Source organism: Capra hircus, chromosome 2 (assembly GCF_001704415.2).
Source record: "Capra hircus breed San Clemente chromosome 2, ASM170441v1, whole genome shotgun sequence".
Taxonomy (NCBI): domain Eukaryota; kingdom Metazoa; phylum Chordata; class Mammalia; order Artiodactyla; family Bovidae; genus Capra; species Capra hircus.
Genome location: NC_030809.1, coordinates 7,453,779 through 7,473,640, shown reverse-complemented (window position 1 = coordinate 7,473,640; position 19,862 = coordinate 7,453,779). Strand labels below are relative to the sequence as shown.

At 43.4% G+C, this 19,862-nt stretch overlaps 1 protein-coding gene across 1 annotated transcript in view; it reads right to left on the bottom strand.

Moving 5' to 3' along the window:
- Positions 1–19,862, bottom strand: part of NIPAL3 (NIPA like domain containing 3) — a 54,546-nt gene that overhangs the window by 21,969 nt on the left and 12,715 nt on the right. Inside the window, exons 3-5 of the mRNA XM_005676843.3 lie at positions 9,057–9,125; positions 7,162–7,333; positions 4,341–4,400 (exon numbers count right to left, since the gene is read on the bottom strand). Coding sequence (XP_005676900.1) covers positions 4,341–4,400; positions 7,162–7,333; positions 9,057–9,125 — 301 coding nt within the window. The remainder of the gene's footprint in view (positions 1–4,340; positions 4,401–7,161; positions 7,334–9,056; positions 9,126–19,862) is intronic.

Genomic DNA, 19,862 nt, shown 5'->3' with positions numbered 1-19,862 from the left:
TATTTTACATGGAACATTCTAAAGCTAGATGGGCGAGATTAAAAAAATATATATATATGTATATATATATAACCCTCAAAAGCAAACCTTCAGAGCCTACGTTTTCCAAATGACAGGCACAGAAATTTTCATGGCAACATGATTTGTTATAATTCAAGATTGGAGACTACTTAAATGCCGTCAACAGTAGAAATGATAAATTGTGTCCTATTCACACATGGACCAACACAGAGCAATGAGACTGAAGGAGCTATTTGAACTACTCCCAAGGGGATTATCTAAATACTATCAGCACTACTCCACAGACTTGTCAGAGACTGTTGGTGGCCCGGGAGGCATGCTCCTGGGTGAAGGTCCAGAGTCTCCTGACTCTTCCCCAGGGTCCTGTCACACTCTGGTTGAACCTTGCGGGGTTGCTGAAAAGCTTCTGAGGTTGAGGGAGCCCAGCCCCAGGCAAGCTGAATGGGGCTATGACTTCTGAGCTGCACATATGGTGACTGCAGGCCTCTGGATTTTCCTGTGACAGAATTAACTATACCTGTTCCATTCTACCTGGAGAAGGTGATGGCACCCCACTCCAGTACTCTCGCCTCGAAAATCCCATGGATGGAGGAGCCTGGTAGGCTGTAGTCCATGGGGTCGCGAAGAGTCAGGCACAACTGAGTGACTTCACTTTCACTTTTCACTTTCATGCATTGGAGGAGGAAATGGCAACCCACTCCAGTGTTCTTGCCTGGACAATCCCAGGGACAGGGGAGCCTGGTGGGCTGCCGTCTATGGGGCTGCACAGAGTCGGACACGACTGAAGTGACTTAGCAGCAGCAGCAGCAGTTCCATTCTACCATATCTAGGAAATGTGATACCACATTAAATGTCTTTTATTTTCGATGCTTACTCCTTGTAAGGAAGGTTATGACCAACCTAGATAGCATATTAAAAAGCAGAGAGATTACTTTGCCAACAAAGTTCCGTCCAGTCAAGGCTATGGTTTTTCCAGTGGTCATGTATGGATGTGAGAGTTGGACTGTGAAGAAAGCTGAGCACCAAAGAATTGATGCTTTTGAACTGTGGTGTTGGAGAAGACTCTTGAGAGTCCCTTGGACTGCAAGGAGGTCCAGCCAGTCCATTCTAAAGGAGATCAGTCCTGGGTGTTCATTGGAAGGACTAATGCTAAAGCTGAAACTCCAGTACTTTGGCCACCTGATACGAACAGTTGACTCATTGGAAAAGACCCTGATGCTGGGAGGAATTGGGGGCAGCAGGAGAAGGGGACAACAGAGGATGAGATGGCTGGATGGCATCACCGACTCGATGGACATGAGTTTGAGTGAACTCCGGGAGTTGGTGATGGACAGGGAGGCCTGGCGTGCTGCGATTCATGGGGTCGCAAAGAGTCGGACATGACTGAGCAACTGAACTGAACTGATTTTCATTCTAGGCCTCAAAAGATGTTAAAAAAAAAAAAAGAATTAGTTATTAAATCGCTCAGCAAATGAAGCAGTCATGGTTAAACTCAACAGGATAAGTTCTGTGCAAGCCTATTTCTTTAAGTTCTCTGCAGGCAGGGACAGGTCTTACTCATCAATATGCCTGCATTGTCCAGCAAAGGACTAGCACTGGGTGAATGTTTGCTGAATTTAATGGAACTTTAAGCAGGGTGGCCACACACAACTGTGCAGGCTGCTCACTGCACAAGGATGGCGAGGAGGGCTAAAATCTAGCCCAAGCTCTGCTCACCAAGGCAGACGCCCACAGATGGCCAGAGGGGCATCTTTTTCCAATTCACATAGGGTGTGCTGCTCATTCCAGGACCACCTAGAATGACCCTGGAAGAGACATAAACCTTTACACTGGTCTCTGAATCAGCCCAGCCCCACCCCTCTCCTTCGCAGAATTACTACAAATCATTCTGAGTCTTTGCAGCATGGTTTATTTGCTGAACAGTTCAGTTCAGCTCAGTTTAGTCGCTCAGTTGTGTCTGACTCTTTGCAACCCCATGGACTGCAGCACGCCAGGCCTCCCTGTCCATCACCAACTCCCGGAGTTTACTCAAACTCATGTCCATTGAGTCGGTGATGCCATCCAACCATCTCATCCTCTGTCATCCCCTTCTCCTCCCGCCTTCAATCTTTCCCAGCATCAGGGTCTTTTCCAGTGAGTCAGTTCTTCCCATCAGGTGGCCAAAGTACTGGAGTTTCAGCTTCAGCATCAGTCCTTCCAATGAATATTCAGGACTGATTTCCTTTAGGATGGACTGATTGGATCTCCTCACGGTCCAAGGGACTCTCAAGAGTCTTCTCCAACACACAGTTCAAAAGCATAAATTTATTTAAAAAAAAAAGAGCATAAATTTCAGCTTTCTTTATAGTCCAACTCTCACATCCACACAGGACCACTGGGAAAGCACAGCCTTGACTCGACTTGCTGAATGGTAGTTCTGCTCTTTCCAGAGTGAGATTCTTTTCTTTCTCCACCTCCTCTTCCTGTCTTGCTCTTACTCTTCACCAATGATTCAGAACAGTGGTTCTCAAACCTGACTGTGTCTGCAGCATCTTGGGAGCTTCTTCTCCCTAAAGTTTTTTGTATTTAGAAACTTTCAGACACACAGACAAGTTGAAAGAGTTGTGTAGAAAGCACCCCTAAGTCCCACACCAAGATTCTAAATTGACATTTTCTTACACTTGCTTTATTGGCTATCGATCCATTTTCTTCATCCCTCCACTCGTTCTTCAAGCCAGGTTATTTTCAGATATATTTCAAAGCAAGTTGCAGACAAATATACTTCATCCTGGGGAGCTTTGTAAGAATGCAAATGCCTAAGGCCCTCAGCCCAGATTCAAAGTCTCTGGGAATACAGCCTGGATCCAGCATTATGTCACTTCTTAGCGTGGCTTGTAAGGTCCTACATCATCCAGTCCTCATGCGTCCTTGCTCTCATGTCCTCCTTCCTCCTGTACTCATCGCCTTACAGCTATGCTGGCCTTACTAACACCAGATACACCAAACTCATCCCTGCCTCAGGGCCTCTGCACCTGCTGCCTGCTCTGCATGGAACACTGCCCACAGACCTTGGCAACGGTAGTCTCTTCAGCATTACTTGGGTCTGGGCCCCACCTCTTCAGAGTCTATCCCTGATCAGTCTAGGAAAACTATACCCATGTTCCCAGTGCCCCACCAAAAAGCATTGTTTTCTCTGAAGCACTCACTAAGATCCAGAATTATCTTGTTGATTTAGTCATATAGTTCACTTGTTTATTATATATAAACATACACACAGATGTATACATATATATATAGGGCTTTATATATATATATATATATATATATATATATATATATATATATATATATGACTCAGCAGTAAAGAATTGTTTGCAATGCAAGAGCCTCAGGTTTGATCCCAGGGCTGGGGAGATCCCCTGGAGAAGGGCATGGCAACGCACTCCAGTATTCTTGCTTGGAGAATCCCATGGACTGAGGAGCCTGGCGGGCTACAGTCCATAGGGTCTAAGAGTCGGACATGACTGAAGCGACTCAGCATGTCTGCACGCACACACACATATATAATATATACATTAGATTGTAACCTCCATCTGTCCTACTGCTATATCCTCAGCACCCACAGCAGAGGGTGGAACTTAGTAGGTAACTTCTTCCCCACCCCTTGGGTTTCTATGTGGAGGGGCCTCCAACGGACCCACACGTCTGCTTCTTGCCCCATTGGTCCACATTTCTCAACTAAATGGAGATAGTCTATAAAAAGAATTTAAACACTCGGGTTTTGGTCTCTTTTCTCCCTTCTCTGCCACAGGATATGTACGTACGGCAGTAATTCTGGATAAGTGTTCCATTCTGTAAACTGAAATACTTCCTTGGGAGACTGGCCTAAGGTCTAGGTGGGGGCTGGGGTGTACTGGAGGAGAATGGAAACAAGTTCATGTGGCTGCATGTTCCAATCTAACTTTTGTTAGTAATAACGCAGAACTTCTGATCTCCTGTTTGGCTTCCTTCTTTAGTTCCCACTGCTTTAAAACTCAGGGAAAGAGGGAGCCTTTTATTGGGCCTACTAAAATCCCAACAATAGATGTTCAATAAATACTGATTATATGCCATGAATGAAAGCCCATTTTAAAAAGCCTCACAGATGGTTCTGATGGATAGCCAGGTTTGGGAACCACTGATTAAAAAACCCAGCTCTCAGCAGCCTGCTGAGGGTGGGATATAGAACCACACGGAGGAGAAGGAGACAGATGATCTCTAGATTGGGAGGAGTTGGATTTACGGTGAAAAAAAAGCACAAGAATAAAACTACGAACACAGGCTCAAACCAACGAACTTACTCAGGAAGTCTTTAGGTTTCCATTTTTCTTTGATGAATATGATTCCTATGATGGCGCTGGCTGTAAGGAAAAAATAGCAGAAGAAGAAGAGAACTGAAGCTACCATCAGTCAAATGCGAGTCCCTGCACCCACGCCCTCTGGGTTGGCTCATTTGCACTGGAGCTTGCTTGCTACTTCCTAAGCTCTCACTAATGCCCCCAAGAGCTCGGTCCCTTGTAATGTCCATCTTCAAAACAGAGGCTCCTCTCTGAGCCTCCCTGAGGATTTCCTACAAGGCCAGGAGCTCCGAGGGTTGACTATTTTGCTGTGTGACTGGCAACTCACACAGTTCTTTCTGGCGCATTCACTCTTTGGGATGGGCACTATTATGATTCCATGTGGACATGGGGACACGGAGGCTGAGAGAGGGAAAGGAATCCCTCAAGACCATGCAGCTGGCAAGGAAAGGCTAAAACTAGGACTGCTGGAGGCCAGAGGTCCTGCTCCTTCGCGGCAATGTCCACCTCTGATGTTTCCCCTTGGTTTTTTCCTCTTCCTGACTCTTCCAAGATTGCAGATGTATTCAAACTTCTTTATGACTGTCCTAAAAGAGGAGGCTGGCATTGATCGTGACTAGCCCTGGATTACTGTCTCAGGTCTGCCTCTTCTGGCTGCATTTTCTGGGTAGGTCACTTCACCTGAGAATTCACTTCCTAGTCACTGAAACCGTGCTCTGGATCCAGCCTGCGCCAGCGGGCTGAACGTTAATAGTCAGGAAACCATTCAGTTCAGTTCAGTTCAGTCGCTCGTAGCCTGGAATCAGCCACGGTGGGAGTATTTATACCAGAAACACTACAAATCAGGTCTTCCTTTTCCTTCTCATTTTTCTGTCCCTTCCCTACCTCCTTCCACCTCCTCTCTTTCTTCTTTCATTTTCTCTCTTTCAAGTTAGTTTATCAGCACATCACTGAAAATACCTATTTCTCCCTGGAGAAGGAAACGGCAACCCACTCCAGCATTCTTGCCTGGAAAAATTCCATGGGCAGAGGAGCCTAGCGAGCTATAGTCCATGGGGTTGCAAAAGAGTTGGACACAACTAAGCAATTTAGCACACAGAGTTATAAGGTCAATTAAATGAGATAACACATGCAAATTATTTATCACACAGTTTGTGATCAGTAGCTGAGCTATTATTATTATTATTAAAGCATCTGGAACAGTGACTAATATGTAATAGGCACCCAACGAACGGTGGTTATTATTTTAATATTTATTTATTTTTAATGCTATTTTTTGCTGGGTGACTAAGACGCTCTAAGAGCCCCGTAATTTCCAAGGGCTGATCCCTGAAGTTCCATCATTATAATTTGGTCTATGTTAAAGAATTTGGTTATTTGATCCTTATTAAACTTTCAAGGCTAGTATTTAAAGCACCTGTCATTCAGTCACATATTCTTCTTTGTGAATAAAGGTTCTGAGAGCCCTTTGGACGGATCAGCAATGCGCAGAGGACAAAACTATTAAAACCCTGTTGGGCCTGAGCAGCAACACAGGTGTGCAACATGGGCCAGACGTAAGACAGGAGGAGAAGTCAGGACTATGGTAGACAACTTGCCTCAACGAAAGGCACTCAAATGATATTTTGAAACAATATTGTGTGGGTAAGAACATGGCATGCCTGAGGATCTTGGTCATCTTGTAGGCTGCCTGTTTATCCACCCTGGTTAAGAAAGAGGGGCTTTCAATAAATAGGATGAAGGAAAGGAAATAAGTTTCCACTCCTTTGCCAACTCCTGGTAATTGGTAATGACTGCCTGAAGCCCTGAGGATTCTGAGGGCCCATCCAGGCTCAGGAGAAAGGAAGGCTATGGTTGATTAGTGATGTCTGCCTTGGGTTCAAGAGGGGCCATAATGGCATACACCATCCCTGCTGGCCCTCTTAAAAGGGCCTCTTAATTCCAGGAGGATTAAGACTCAGAATATGATTTTCTCCTTTAAGAGCAGGGAAAAGCTTCTCAGCACTGCAATCCTTGCCAGCAAGATGAAAGGAAATATTTCAAAGCAAGTTCACTGTTCTTGCTCCTATGTACAAAAAACTATTGTCTACTAATCTACTAAAATCTTTGAACAAAAAAAGAATTTTTTATAATTCTATGTTATTTGTGACCTCATGAACATCAAAACTCCTTTGTCTTCTAGACGGTTTAAACGTTCTGAAACACTGGTTCAGTGATTACAGAAATTACAGAAGAAATGGCAGATGAAAAAGTTGATGATGTTTTTAAAATAATGTTGGTTGATGTAAAAAGATCAGCGAATAAGCTGACTATGAATTTCTTACAGGGGCTTCTCTGCTGGCTTAGATGGTGTGAGACATCTGAATTCTATGAAAGCTTAGTTTATTTTCACGGTGTTAGGATGCACAGGTCAAGGTTAATCTTCCTTCTGCAGTAGAAATAAAAAGCAACTCTGATAAACGTTCTGAATCTGAAACAGATCTGGGAGGCAAATAGCCTGGTGTGCATCCCAGCCCTGCTCCTTACTAGCTGTATGATTTGGGAAAAGCAGCTTCACCACCCTGTGCCTCAGTTTCCTCATCTGTAAAATGAGAATAATAACAGTACTTAGCAGCAGCAGCTCCCTCAAAAGGCTGCCAGAGAATCAGTATCTGTAAAGTGCTTAGAGTAGGGGCTGCTGTGTACGAAGCCCTTTGTAAGTGTTAGGTTTTATTAGCAAAGCAAAAGCTGGCTTGTTGAACAGGTCTGTTTGATCCTGGCGGTGACACTGATCACAGAGGTGGGCGAGCCCCAGGGGAGGGGTGGGGCGGGAGCTGTGTCTTACCTATCACAGAGACAGCGCTGAGGGGCACGATCAGAGAGAGGGGCGCAAAGGCGTAGGAGGCAAACACGCCCAGCTCGCCCAGAAGCATCAGGAACAGGCCCAGCCACCATGTCTTGGTCTTGAAATAGGCCCGAGGGTCCTTGGAGCCTGCGAGGCGGATGTGGCAGTACTTCTAGAAGTCCAAGAAAGAACATGATTCGTCCAGATCTCTGGGGAAAAGATGCTACAGCACATGAACCCTAAACCCACACCACCCCCCACTCTTAAAAATAACTTGGGGGAGATTGTCAGATTTTTCTGAGTCCTCCCTCAGAGAAGAGTAGACACTGGCATTCTAAATCTTAGATTGATCTTCTGAGACAAGAGCTTTCACACCGGCTGCGAGGCTTTACATTCTCCGGGAAGCTTTGAAAAAATACATGTGTCTGGGCCTCATTCTCAGAGGGGAGGTGTGGCCAAGGCCTGGAAATGTGCATTTCTGATGTACATCACAGGCAATGGGCAGCCTGGGGTGATAGCCATGACCTATGGACCCCTACTAACCCGGCCCTCAGGTTGACCCTCTAACTGCAAGGCTCAGAAGTCCCCGTGTTCAGGGTGCCCACATGGATACACTTCTTTCTGGAGAAATGCCCGCAGCTCTGCTGGGCAGCTGTGAGGGTTAGTAGGTCTTCCCCTCCCTCGGGTGGACACTTGGCCCAAGCAGGGACAGTATTCCTGGTTCTGGAAATGGGAACTCAGGACACAGACCCTGAGGCAGTGACTAAGGAAAGCCCAAAAGGCATGCTGACTCAGAGGGTCAAGTCTGCCACGTGGGCTGGATCATGGTGTGGGGTTGTGTAGAGACAGATACGGAAGCAGAGGAGCTGGTCTACAGAGGGAGGAGAGGGAGCCAGACGAGGAGCCAAGAGACCACGCAGCCTCAGAAACACACGTGTGCACGTGTGGAAGCAGAGTGATCATGTGCCCGCTCTAGAGAGGCAAAGTATTTGTCTGGCTTGCACGCATCCAGTCTTTTTTTTCTTTCTTTCTTTCTTTCTTTCTAAGTTGTGGCATGTGGAATCTTTAGTTGTAACATGTGGGGTCTAGTTCCCTGACCAGGGACTGAACCCGGGCCCCCTGCATTGGGAGCATGGAGCTTAGCCACTGGACCCCCAGGGAGGTCTCAGGTGTCAAGACAGGCTGGGCTTCCCAGAAGCAGTCCTTGAAACAAGGGCTAGGAAGCAGGACATAGATTTGGGAGGTGATTCCAGGAAGCAAAATCAGGGAGGTGGAAAGTGAGACAGGCTAGGGAAGAAGGTCATTGAAGGGTACACTAGAGGGTGAGTTAGTGCTTAAGGCAACTGGGGCTCAGTTCCACTGAGGACCCTTTAAGAGACCCTGTGAACACTCTTCAGAACCATCCAACCCAAGGACGGGGGGCTGAGGGTATTTATCCATTGACTCCCAACCCCTACTGGTTGAAGGCTGCCCTGGGGCATCAACAACCACCACCAGCACCCAACACACACAGCTGGTTGTCTAGCTGCACCTGCAGCCAGTGCGGGTCATTCCCACGGTGTTCTGAGCTCACTCCAAACCACAGCTGCCTGGGATCTCAACTAGGCCGAGGGCACGTGAGGCAGGGCGTTTACAGCAGCTGCTCCAGGGCACTCCCCACTCCACCTAGAGACTTCTAAATAACAGAGAGCTCTGCCTTCATAGTTGAGGGGTGATGAGGGATGAAGTGGGGGCATAGAACCAAGAGAGTATCCTGGAACAACCCACCAGGTATTGTCCCAACCCCGGCATAGGGTAGGCAGCATCCCACCGGGAGGAGGCAGACAGCGCCTGCACCAGATAACCTGACTCTGGCTACATCTTGGCACCAGGCAGTGCTGGTGATGAAAACATACCTGGAGATTCAGCGCAATGCTGACCACAAGGTGCCCGAAAATTGCCAAGAGAGCGCCGATCAAGTTTTCCTGTAAGGAAAGTTCACAGAAGCAGACATGAATGAGCTGGGCCTAAGCCAAGGGGCCCTAGGACACAAACTGTTCAAACAGTTTGAACCCAACTGTTTGCTGTTCCAACACAAAATCAGAAAAACCACCTTCATCACAAAACCACGCCTCCCCAGACCCTCTACTGGAATTTTTCTGCCCGAGTTTAATCTGGCTGCCTTGCCAGCTCAGAGACCACGGCCTGGAACTGGACACCACCAGAAAGCACCAACTTTTGCCCACGGACCCCAAGGATCTGATAAGGCCTAAGTCTGCTCTCCCAGTCTCCTTACTATATTGACTTGGCATAGGCTGGCACAGAAGTTAGAATTTACAAGAAAAACACAGGCAGGGATACATTCACCACCTAATGAATGGAGTCTTCCTCTTCCCAGAGGGGTCTCAATGAGACTCTTTTAACTGGCAAAGTTGTTGAGGACACTTTTAATTATTTAATTTATAAAACTTTAATTTATGTCACCTTAAAAATGAGGTTCAGATCCATTAGCATGACATTAAAATAAAAACTTTATACAGTGATAACCAAATATATATTCACTATAGAATAATTAGGAAATATAAGTGAAAAGAACAATAATGCAAGAAGATAAAAAAAATCACAGACAGTTATTGCAAATGCTTTGGGTTTTGTAAAAAATTTTCTGTCCATAAATTTAGATGTCAATAGAAATGTTAATATATTTTATAGAAATAAGATGATAACCTGGTCCTTTACCTAAGATATTATAAATGCACTCCCCAAAGTGTGTGTGTGCTAAGTCACTTCAGTTGTGTCCGACTCTGCGACCCCATGGATTGTGACCTGTCAGGCTCCTCTGTCCATGGGATTCTCCAAGCAAGAATACTGGAGTGGGTTGCCATTTCCTCCTCCAGGGGATCTTCCCAGGGATCGAACCCCCATCTGTCTCCTGTGTTAGCAGGTGGGTTCTTTACCACTAGCACCTGCAAAGCCCCTGATTCTATGAGTTTGACTATTTAAGATACCCCATATAAGTAGAATCACGCAGTATCTGTTTTTCTGTAACTGGCTTACTGCCTCAGTCAATTTGGGCCGCTGTAACAAATGTGACAGGCCATTATTTCTCACAGATCTGGAGGCTAAGAGGACCAGGACCAGGATTAAGGTGCTGGGTGATTCTGTTCGTGGTGAAAGCCCTTTTCCTGGCTTGCAGATGGACACCTTCTTGCTATGTGCTCACACGGCAGAGAAAGAGAAGTCTGTCTGTCTCTCTTATAATGGCACTAATCCCAGGTATGGAGGCTTTATTCTCGTAATTGCCTCCCAAAGTCCCCATCTCCAAATACCATCGCATTGGGAATTATGACTTCCACAAATGAATCAGGGTGGAAGGACAAGAGGCACATTCAGTCTAGCACTTACTTCACTTCGCATAATGTCCTCAAGGGTAACCCAGGTGGTGGCATATTACAGGGTTTCCTTCTTTTTTAGAGGCTGGGTAATACGCCATTGTGGGCTTCCCTGGCGACTCAGTCGTAAAGAATCTGCCTTGCCAGTGCAGGAGATGTGGGTTTGATCCCTGGGTCAGGAAGATCCCCTGGAGGACGAAATGGCAACCTATTCCAGTATTCTTGCCTGAGAAATCCCATGGACAGAGGAGTCTGGTGGGCTACAGTCCATGGGGTTGCAAAGAGTCAGACACGACTCAGCAGCTTAACAACAACAACATCCCACATTCCACTGTAGTATATACCACGTTTTCTTTCTTCATTTACCAATGGACATTCGGGTTGTTCCCACATCTTGACTGCTGCCAACAATGCTGCAATCACAGCAGAGCTCCAATCTCTCCTTGAAGTCTTGATTTCACTTCTTCTCGATCCTGTCCAGATTTCTGACCCACAGAATTGTGAGCCGTAAAATGGTGGTGGTTTTTAGCTACTTAGGTTGTTTTGTTATACAGCAACAGCTAATTGATGAGCTTCCTTGGTGGACCAAGGCCGCCCAACAATCCAGCAGTTTTGGGCTAGGACTGAAGGTGTGATCCTGTTCCAGATGTTTACAAGCGGGTGGTTTTGATCTTCCACTGATCTGACTTTGGATCACTCTACTGTTTGGTGGTTTCCCACTTTTTTGCTCAGTTAAGGTATTTTAATGTCGTCCCATCTTAATGTCTGGCTCTAAAAGCCTTTTAAGGACATTCTATGAACCCAGTATCTGAACTTTTCACTATCTTTTTTATTGAGACAAAATTAAAAAACCATAAAAGTCAGCATTTTGACCTTTGCAAAATGTTTTGTTTTTTAGTGTATTCACGTTGTTACAAGTAATGTCACTGAAAACGGTGGAATAAAAGAACTCCAAGGAACTACCCTTCTGAAAACCATGAATGAACTCGTAAACACTGTCTGAATCAATTTTTATAGAACTCTGGAGTCTAGTTAAAAACTTATAACAAGCAGGGGAAGGCCTGGTGAAGAAAGAAGCGTTTGCTTTATGGGCAGAGAGCACTGCGGCGTTTTAAATCACCTGCCAACTATCCCTTAAACTACAGACCTATGGTTGTCATGAGGACAGAGGGAGCAATAAAGACTTTATTTTTTAGAAACTGTGGTTGTGGATTCTGACCTGTCTGGCACAAAGGCTTGCCTTTGTTTTGCCTGACTTGGAGGCGGTCCAGGGTTGGTGGGAAGCTTCCAGGATGCTATTGCCAAAAGCATTTAAAGGCACAAGTACTGGATGCTGCAGCCTGGGGCAAGGGACAGCACAGGGATGAACGAAAGACAGAAGGGAAAGCCTGGGCAGGAAGAGGCCAGGAAAGAAGATACAGGGGGACAAGGTGAGTTGGGAAGGGCTTTTAAAAGCTCCCAAGGATCCTGGGGAATCAAGAAGACAATTCACATACGCAGGGCTGGATGTGTGCTCCATAAAACACTTGCGAAGATGCCCATAAAACACTTGCGAAGATGCCAAGCCTTCACCTCTGGTAGCCTTCAGGCAGAGGAGAAGCAGCAAGAATTTAGACAGAGTTGTAAGCAGACTGGTAATCCTTGGAGCAGTGCCCCAGCAGAGCCAGTCTGCAAAGCCTGGGAAAGTTTTGTCTTGTTTTATTTTTGCTCTAGGCATTCAAGGAACTCTACTGAAACACAAACTGACCACCAAGCTAACAGACACAGACTTGGGTGAGCCACACACAATGGAAAATACAGACTTTACCCAAAAAAGTTGAGAAAAATCACTAACCAAGTAAACAATAACAAATCACAACAAACAGGGGCTGCGGGGGTGGGGCTGGATCTGATTTCCAGAGCTGCCACATAATCTGTTTTTGTTTGGTCACCCTGCATAGCCTGTGGGATATTAGTTCCCTGACCAGGGACTGAACTTGGGCCCTCAGTAGCGAAAGCACGAAGTCCCTAACCACTGGACCTCTAGGCAAAGTTGCCGCATAACTTCAAAAATGTCCAGTTTTCACCAAATTGTACCATACTGATAACTAAATCCAGAACATTTCCATCACCCCCCAAAGAAACCCCAAACCCTTTAGCATTTATTCCCCATTTCCCCTACCCTCATTTTCCGGAAACTACTAGTCTACTAGCTGTCTCTATGGATTTGCCTATTTTGGACATAAATGGAAGCTTACCATATGTGGTCTTTTGTGACTGGCTTCTGTCACCTAGAATAATGTTTTCAGGGTTGACATAACAAAATCAGCACATCATTCCTTCTTATGGCCAAGTAATATTCCACTATATGGATATACCACATTTTGTTTATCTGTCCTTCAATTACATTTGAATTATTTCTACTTTTTGTCTATCTTGATTGTTGTTATGAACATTTGTATACATTATATGTGTGTGCATATATGTATGCATATATAAGTGTGCGTGTGTTTTCAATTTTCTTGGGACTATTCCAGTAGGAGTGGGGTTGTTCAGTCACATAGTAACTCTATGTTTTACTTTTGAGGAACTGCCAAGTTGTTTTCTATAGTGGTTACACCAATCTACATTCCCACCAAACAAGGGTTCTAATTTCCCTATATCATTGCCAACACTTGCTATTTTCCTCTTAACCAAAAAAATTATGATAGCCATACCAAAGAGTACGAAATGGTATCTAATTGTGGCTTTGATTTGCATTTCCCTAATGACTTATGATGTTGAGTATCTCTTCAGCTATATATTGGCCATTATTTTATCTTCTTCAGAGAATTGTTTATTCAAATCTTAGCCTATTTTTTAAAATTCACATGTAATAAAATAGGCTATTAATCATCTTAAAACATATAATTCAGTAAGCATTTAGTACATTTTCAATGTTGTGCAACCCTTTGCCTATATTTTTAAATTTTTATTATTGAGTTGTAAGATTTCTTTGTATATTTGTTAAAAGATTTTTATTATTTTTATTATCTTTTTAGTATTGAGTTATAAGATTTTTTTATATCAGTTCAGTTCAGTCGCTCAGTAGTGTCTGACTCTTTGCGACCCCATGGACTGCAGCACGCCAGGCTTCCCTGTCCATCACAAACTACCAGAGTTTAGTCAAACTCATATCCGTCGAGTTGGTGGTGCCATCCAACCTCCTCATCTTCTGCCGTCCCCTTCTCCTCCTGCCTTCACTCACTCCCAGCATCAGGGTCTTTTCCAATGAGTCAGTTCTTCTCAGCAGGTGGCCAAAATACTGCAGTTTCAGCTTCAGCATCAGTCCTTCCAATGAATATTCAGGACTGATTTCCTTTAGGATGGACTGGTGGGATCTCCTTGCAGTCCAAGGGACTCTCAACACCACCTTTTCCAACACCACAGTTCAAAAGGGTCAATTTTCGGTGCTCAGCTTTCTTTACAAGATACTAAACCTTTGTCAGATGTATGATTTGCAAATATTTTCTCTTATTCTATGAGTCAAAGCTTTATTTTCTTGACAGTGTGCTTGGACAAAAATAAGGTTTTAAGATTGATTGTTTATTTTTTTCTTCTGTTGCTATGTGATTTTTGGCATCATAATTTTAAAAAACATTGTCCAATACAAGGTCACAAAAATTGATACCTATGTTTCTTTCCAAGCTCTTTCTTTCCAAAAACTCTTTCCAAGAATATTTAGGTCTTTGGTCCATTTTGAATTAATTTTTTTTACATGATATGAGGAAGGAGTCCAACTTCATCTTCTTATATGTGGATATCCAGTTGACCCTACATCATCTGTTTGAAAAAACTATATTATTTTCCTGTTGAGTGGTCTTAGCACCATGGTCAACTATGAGTTGACCACAGAGGTATTGGTTTACTTCTGGTCTCTGTATTATAGTCCACTGATCTGCATATCTATCCTTATGCCAATAACACATTGACTGCTGCAGCTTTGCAAAATTTTTGAAATCAAGAAGTGTGAGTCTTCCAACTTTGTTCTTCTTTTCCCAAGACTGTTTTGGCTAGTTAGAGTTCCTGGTATTTCCATGGGCTTGTAGGATCAGCTGGTCTCTAATTTCTCTTTCTTCATTTTCACATATTTGTGAGTTTCTCTGTTTGCTGCTGTGAATCTCCTTCTGTTATAGATTTCTTATTTCATCCCACTGGGATCAGAGGACATGCTTTGAATCAAAAAGGTCCCTAACCTTTTTGGAGCTAGGGACCACTTCTGTAGAAGAGAATTTTTCCAAGGATGGGGGCAGAGGAGAGAAGTGGTTCAGATGGAAATACAAGTGATGGGAACGATGGGGAGCAGCAGATGAAGCTTTGCTTGCTTGCCCTTGCTCACCTCCTGCTGCGGGGCCTGGTTCCTAACAGGACATGAACAGGTACCAGTTTACCAACAAGAGGTTGGGGACCCCTGCTTTATATGACTTCAATCTTTTACTTGACATTTGTTTTGTAGCTTAACATATGCTCTATCCCAGAGACTGTTCCATGTGCATTTGAGAAGAACATGTATTTTACTGCTCTTGAGTGGAGTGTTCTATAGATGTCTCTTTGCTCTAATTGGTTTATGGTATTGTTCAAGTTTTCTATTTCCTTGCTGATCTTCTGTCCAGTTGTTCTATCCATTATTAAAAACGTGGTATTAAAGTGTCCAACTCTTACTGTTGAACTTTTTCTTCCTTCAATTCTGTCAATTTTTCCTTCATATATTTTAAGGCTCTGTTAGGTATATATATTTTACAACTGCTATATCTTCTTATGGACTGAATTTTTTATCATTACATAATGTCCTTCTTAGTCTCTCATAGCAATTTTTGTCTTAAAGTCTATTTTGTCCAGTGTTAATATACCCACTCCAGCTCTCTTTTGGTTACAATGAATGGAATATCTTTTCCCACCTTTTTACCATCAACCTATTTGTGTCTTTAAATCTAAAGGACATCTTATAGATAGGATACATTTGGGTCATATTTAAAAAAAAAATCCTTTCTGCCAATCTCTGCCTTTTAATTGGGCAGAGTTTAATCCATGTACATTTAATATAATTACTGATAAGAGGGACTTCTGCCATTTCATTATTATTCCCCCTGTATGTCTATTTTTATTCCTCAATTTCTCCATTACTGCCTTCTTTCACGTCAAATAGATATATTTTCTAGAGTACCATTTTAATTCCCTTTCACTATATATTTTTGAGTTGTCTTCCTAGTGATTACACTGCTGCTGCTGCTGCTAAGTCGCTTCAGTCACGTCCGACTGTGTGACCCCATAGACGGCAGCCCACCAGGCTCCCCCATCCCTGGGATTCTTCAGGCAAGAATACTGGAGTGGGTTGCCATTTCCTTCTCCAATGCATGAAAGTGAAGTGATTATAATTACCATCTTAATTTCAGTAGTATACAAAACTTTGCTCCTATGTAGCATCTCTCCCTTCTCCCCTTATGTTGCAAATTTCTTCATTATCTTTTGCATTTCTTTCATTTAAAAGGATATTGTATTGGATTCTCCATCTCTCACTTATCTTTGCTGATACTCAGTTTATGTTTCCTGAATAAATGGCCTAATCTGAGCACAAATAAATGGAAATAATGGGAGAATGGGATACATGCCGCAAAAGAAGGGGTGGAATTTTAAAGGAGGAACTCATTCTGGTCACAAGGAAGTATTTGGCTCAATGTCGTGTGGCAGATGCAGTGGAAGGCCATACTCGAAATCCAGGGTCTTGGATTTCTACATGGCTGAGTTCTTTTCAAATGGCTGGCCAGCTCTTCTACTAGAGATAGCTCGGTCTTTGTAAACTGACAGACCAGGCTTGTTTAGATCAGAAACGATAATGATAATGACAAACAACAACATTTATTGAGCATTTACTACATGCCAAATACTGTTTAAAGTACTTTATACATATTAACTCATTTAATCCTCATAATAACTACATAAGGTAGGTACTGTTATTTAATTTTACAGTAAACAACAAACTGTGGAAAATTTAAAGAGATGGGTATACCAGACCACCTGACCTGCCTCCTGAGAAATTTGTGTGCAAGTCAAGGAGCAACAGTTAGAACTGGACATGGAACAACAGACTGGTTCCAAATTGGGAAAGGCATACACCAAAGCTGTATAATGTCACTCTGCTTATTTAACTTATATGTAGAGTACACCATGTGAAATGCTGGGCTGGATGAAGCACAAGCTGGAATCAAGATTACCAGGAGAAATATCAAAAACCTCAGATATGCAGATGACACCACCCTTATGGCAGAAAGCAAAGAAGAACTAAAGAGCCTCTTGAAAGTAAAAGAGGAGAGTGAAAAAGCTGGCTTAAAGCTCAACATTCAGAAAACTAAGATCATAGCATCTGGTCCTATCACTTCATGGGAAATAGATGGGGAGACAATAGAAACAGTGACAGACTTTATTTTTCTGGGCTCCAAAATCACTGCAGATGGTGACTGCAGCCATGAAATTAAAAAACGCTTGTTCTTTGGAAGAAAAGTTATGACCAACCTAGACAGCATATTAAAAAGCAGAGGCATTACTTTGCCAATAAAGGTCTGCCTAATCAAAATTATGGTTTTTCCAGTAGTCATGTATGGATGTGAGAGTTGCACTACAAGGAAAGCTGAGTGCCAAAGAATTGATGCTTTGAACTGTGGTGTTGGAGAAGATCCTTGAGAGTCTCTTGGACTGCAAGGAGATCTAATCAGTCCATCCTAAAGAAGATCAGTCCTGAATATTCATTGGAATGACTGATGCTGAAGCTGAAACTCCAATACTTTGGCCACCTGATGTGAAGAACTGACTCATTAGAAAAGACCGTGATGCTGGGAAAGATTGAAGGCAGGAGGCAAAGGGGACGATAGAAGATAAGACAGTTGGACGGCATCACCAACTCAATGGATATGAGTTTAAGCAAGCTCCGGGAGTTGGTTATGGACAGGGAGGCCTTGCGTGCTGCAGTCCATGGGGTCATAAAGAGTTGGACACAACTGAACAACTGAACTGAAGGAAACTGAGGCACCAAGGGTATGAGGTAGCTGGTAAGCTGATGAAGCAGAACTGGAACCTGGGTAGTCTGACATTAGAGCCCATACTCTTAACTGTTATGCCAAACTGTGTAATGTATAAAGCTCTGGAACAATGCCTGACACAAGATAGGTACTTGGTAATTAGCAGCTATTCTCAAGGACTGGGGAATCGGTTCTTGACTCAAAGGCTCCTAGGCTAGTGCAGAATACAGACACTTCACAGAGAAGGGAAGAATAGCATTCCAGACACTTATTCATTTAATCAGTGCCTAGTGTATGCCATGCACTGACTGTCAACGTGCCAGGCACTGTCCCTGTCCTCAGATCATATATATTAAACACCTGATTATTAGCAATCACACTTCAGTTAGCGCTACCTAGAGAAGCACAGAGGCCTGATTCAGTGTGTGAGAAACGCAGGATTAAGGGAAGTCAGGGAAGCCCCTCTGAAGGAGTTTCACAAGGAGATCTGAAGATGTAGACTGGTGGAGGTGAGGTGCAGAAAGCTATTCTACATCCTGTGGGAAGCCCGTATGGTGGGAATGAGCATGGCACCTTTGAGGGATGGAAAGGTGATGTGGAGGTGTAAGATCCAGGGGGGAAATGGGCTCGGGGGAAATGGGCTCAGAGGCCCTGAGACGTAAAAGGGGATGTGCGTGTGTGAGTCGGAGGACCAGTGAGGATTTCTCTGTAGCTGGGGCTATCTTCTAGCAAAGACAGAAGAAAACTGAGTGTAGAGGGATAGGGCTTAAGGGGTGGGCTGGCCAGATTGGGAGGGGGCTTTTCTATCTCATACGGTTTGGTTTGGGGCTTGGAGATAATAGGGAGACTCTGAGTCATTACGACTGCTTCTAAGAGAGAAATCAGGATAGCAAGGTTTTGAAGGCCGTAATCTTCAGACTGGGGGCCCTAGAGGCCTTCTTTTACAAAGGTTTTGCTGATACTGAGCACTGTAAGGGATTCAGCCACCAGACCCTCATTTCCATCCAGGCTTTTTGCTGGCTTCCTATAGCGTCCCTTTCTCACTTTTCTCAATAGCTTCTTCCAAGTTCATCAAAGAAGGGCCTGTCTCTCACTCACATAGAATCTTATGCTGGTACACTGCCCCAAGCTGTAAAACCACTAAGAAACCCAGGGGAATTCTGAAATTTTGTTTCCTGGGAGGTTTCTTTAGTGATAAATGCCAATTCGTGGAATTGTTTTCTCTTCCTCTCTCATACATATTTCTGTGAAGGTATGACAGGCATTAGAATAGGATACTCTGGCCCTTGTTAGGATATTTGCAATCAGAGAGTCTGATTTAACTGATGTTTGGACAATAAAGACTTGCTTTGTTAATTAGGTTACACCCACAGTTCTAAGTTTTCATAAAAAATATATTCAGGCAAAGTATAAAGTATTTATAATTAAAATGCATGTACAAATATTTATAGTAAATATTCGAATTATATTCTATAGTTAAAATATACATTGTTGTTGTTCAGTCACTAAGTTGTGCCCAGCTCTTTGTGATCTCGTGGATTGTTGCCTGCCAGGCTCCTCTGTCCATGAGTTTCTCCAGGCAAGAATACTGAAGTGGGTTGCCATTTCCTTCTCCAGGGAATCTTGCCAGACCAGGGATCGAACCTGCATCTCCTGCATTAGCAGGTGAATTCTTTACCACCGAGTCACTGGAGAAGCCCATATAGCTAAAATACATGTGTGAATATATGTTTTACAATACAGTAAGGGCAAAGGTATAGTTAAATTTATAATATTTCAATTTCCCCAATCTTTTCTGGATAGATCAGGTTAATGCAAGGTGCCCTAAGTGAAAAAAGTTACTAGCATATTGATAGTGCTTTTTTGGTAAACTTCATGGAAACCGTAAAAGCAAAAACAAACCCCTTTTTAAATTAAGTGTGTCTAGTATGTCGTCGTAAACACAAATGAATGAGGCCTTAAACATACTGTTAGCTGATAGGTCAATAAAAATAGTTTATCACTACCTGATTTTTAGCACAAAACTCGGAAGGAGTTGAAAGAATTCCGTGATTCACTACACTTCTTCCATTCTGGTTATGTACAGAAGCTCCTCTAGCCATAATAACCAAAGCTTGCAATAGAACAGATGCTAAATTCTATCTCATCTACCAGTTAGTAATATGCACCTTAAATATTGAAAATGAAGTCCTATTTTTCTCATTCAGATATATTTTTCTAAACAATATTATTTTTTGCTCAAAAATGATGATAAAATTTATACTGCATTAATCAATTGCTTTTATTCAATTATATAAAG